The sequence below is a fragment of the Papilio xuthus genome, unplaced genomic scaffold (assembly GCF_000836235.2).
Source record: "Papilio xuthus unplaced genomic scaffold, Pxut_1.1 DF826159.1, whole genome shotgun sequence".
NCBI classification, from domain to species: Eukaryota; Metazoa; Arthropoda; class Insecta; order Lepidoptera; family Papilionidae; genus Papilio; species Papilio xuthus.
Genome location: NW_013532490.1, coordinates 2,840,357 through 2,841,286, shown reverse-complemented (window position 1 = coordinate 2,841,286; position 930 = coordinate 2,840,357). Strand labels below are relative to the sequence as shown.

Genomic DNA, 930 nt, shown 5'->3' with positions numbered 1-930 from the left:
AAAATATTCGTGGAGGTCTAGGTTTCAAAAGTGAGAAAAAGTCGAATAATTGCAGGGAACTAATAAACTTTTTTTTCATTCCATGCCGACGGAGTCGCGGGCGACAGCTAGTATTATCTATTTATTTATGAATATCGTAGACTTACAGATAATAAGTGACAATTAAGGCTATTTATAAGTTGAGCCTTAGTTTAAGTAACTAATTTCCCAGTATGTTAATATATATTTACTTAACTATTTAAACTTCTAATTTAGTTAAGAAAATTATGTATGTTTACTTATATTTCATGTGCGTCAGAAGTATATTCAAAAGGTGCATTTAAAATTACTCATTTCGTACGGCAAATTTAGAAGAAAAAAGCATGAACTTACTAACTTGAGAACTAACCTAACAGTTAAATGTAACCTTCAGGTACAAGGATAAACGCGAGTTATCCAAGTACGACTACAACATGACACACTCTGACGGTGTGGTGACAATGGAGATAGTTGACTGCCGGCCTGAGGACAGCGGCAAGTACACATGTGTCGCCACCAACGTGCACGGCACTGATGAGACATCCTGCGTCGTTATTGTTGAAGGTAAGCGAATGTAGACTTTATGTCTTATGCAATAAGGTTTGATTTAGTTTGATCATAAGTGTAATGGGGGTTATATAGGTTTTATAGGCGTTGCCAGCCGATCTAGACTAGGTCTAGGAGGAAGGTAACATAAATATTGTCTTATTCAAAGTAATTTCAATTTTCTATTAGAAGGGAGCTTCCCCTTGTCTTTGTTGCTCATGGATAGTTTATTAATAAAAAAACTAATTTGGATTTGATTTTTTTATTGAATATGTGTGTTGATGTAGGCGAGGTGATAAGCGCGGAGCAGGCTCAGCTGGCGCACAAGTTCCTGCACTCGGGTGACCGCCGCTACATTGAGAAGCC

General features: G+C 37.2%; 1 protein-coding gene across 1 annotated transcript in view; it reads left to right on the top strand.

The window, feature by feature from the left end:
• bent (projectin protein bent) overlaps window positions 1–930 on the top strand; it is a 162,624-nt gene that overhangs the window by 81,367 nt on the left and 80,327 nt on the right. The window contains exons 153-154 of the mRNA XM_013319211.1: window positions 413–582; window positions 852–927. Coding sequence (XP_013174665.1) covers window positions 413–582; window positions 852–927 — 246 coding nt within the window. The remainder of the gene's footprint in view (window positions 1–412; window positions 583–851; window positions 928–930) is intronic.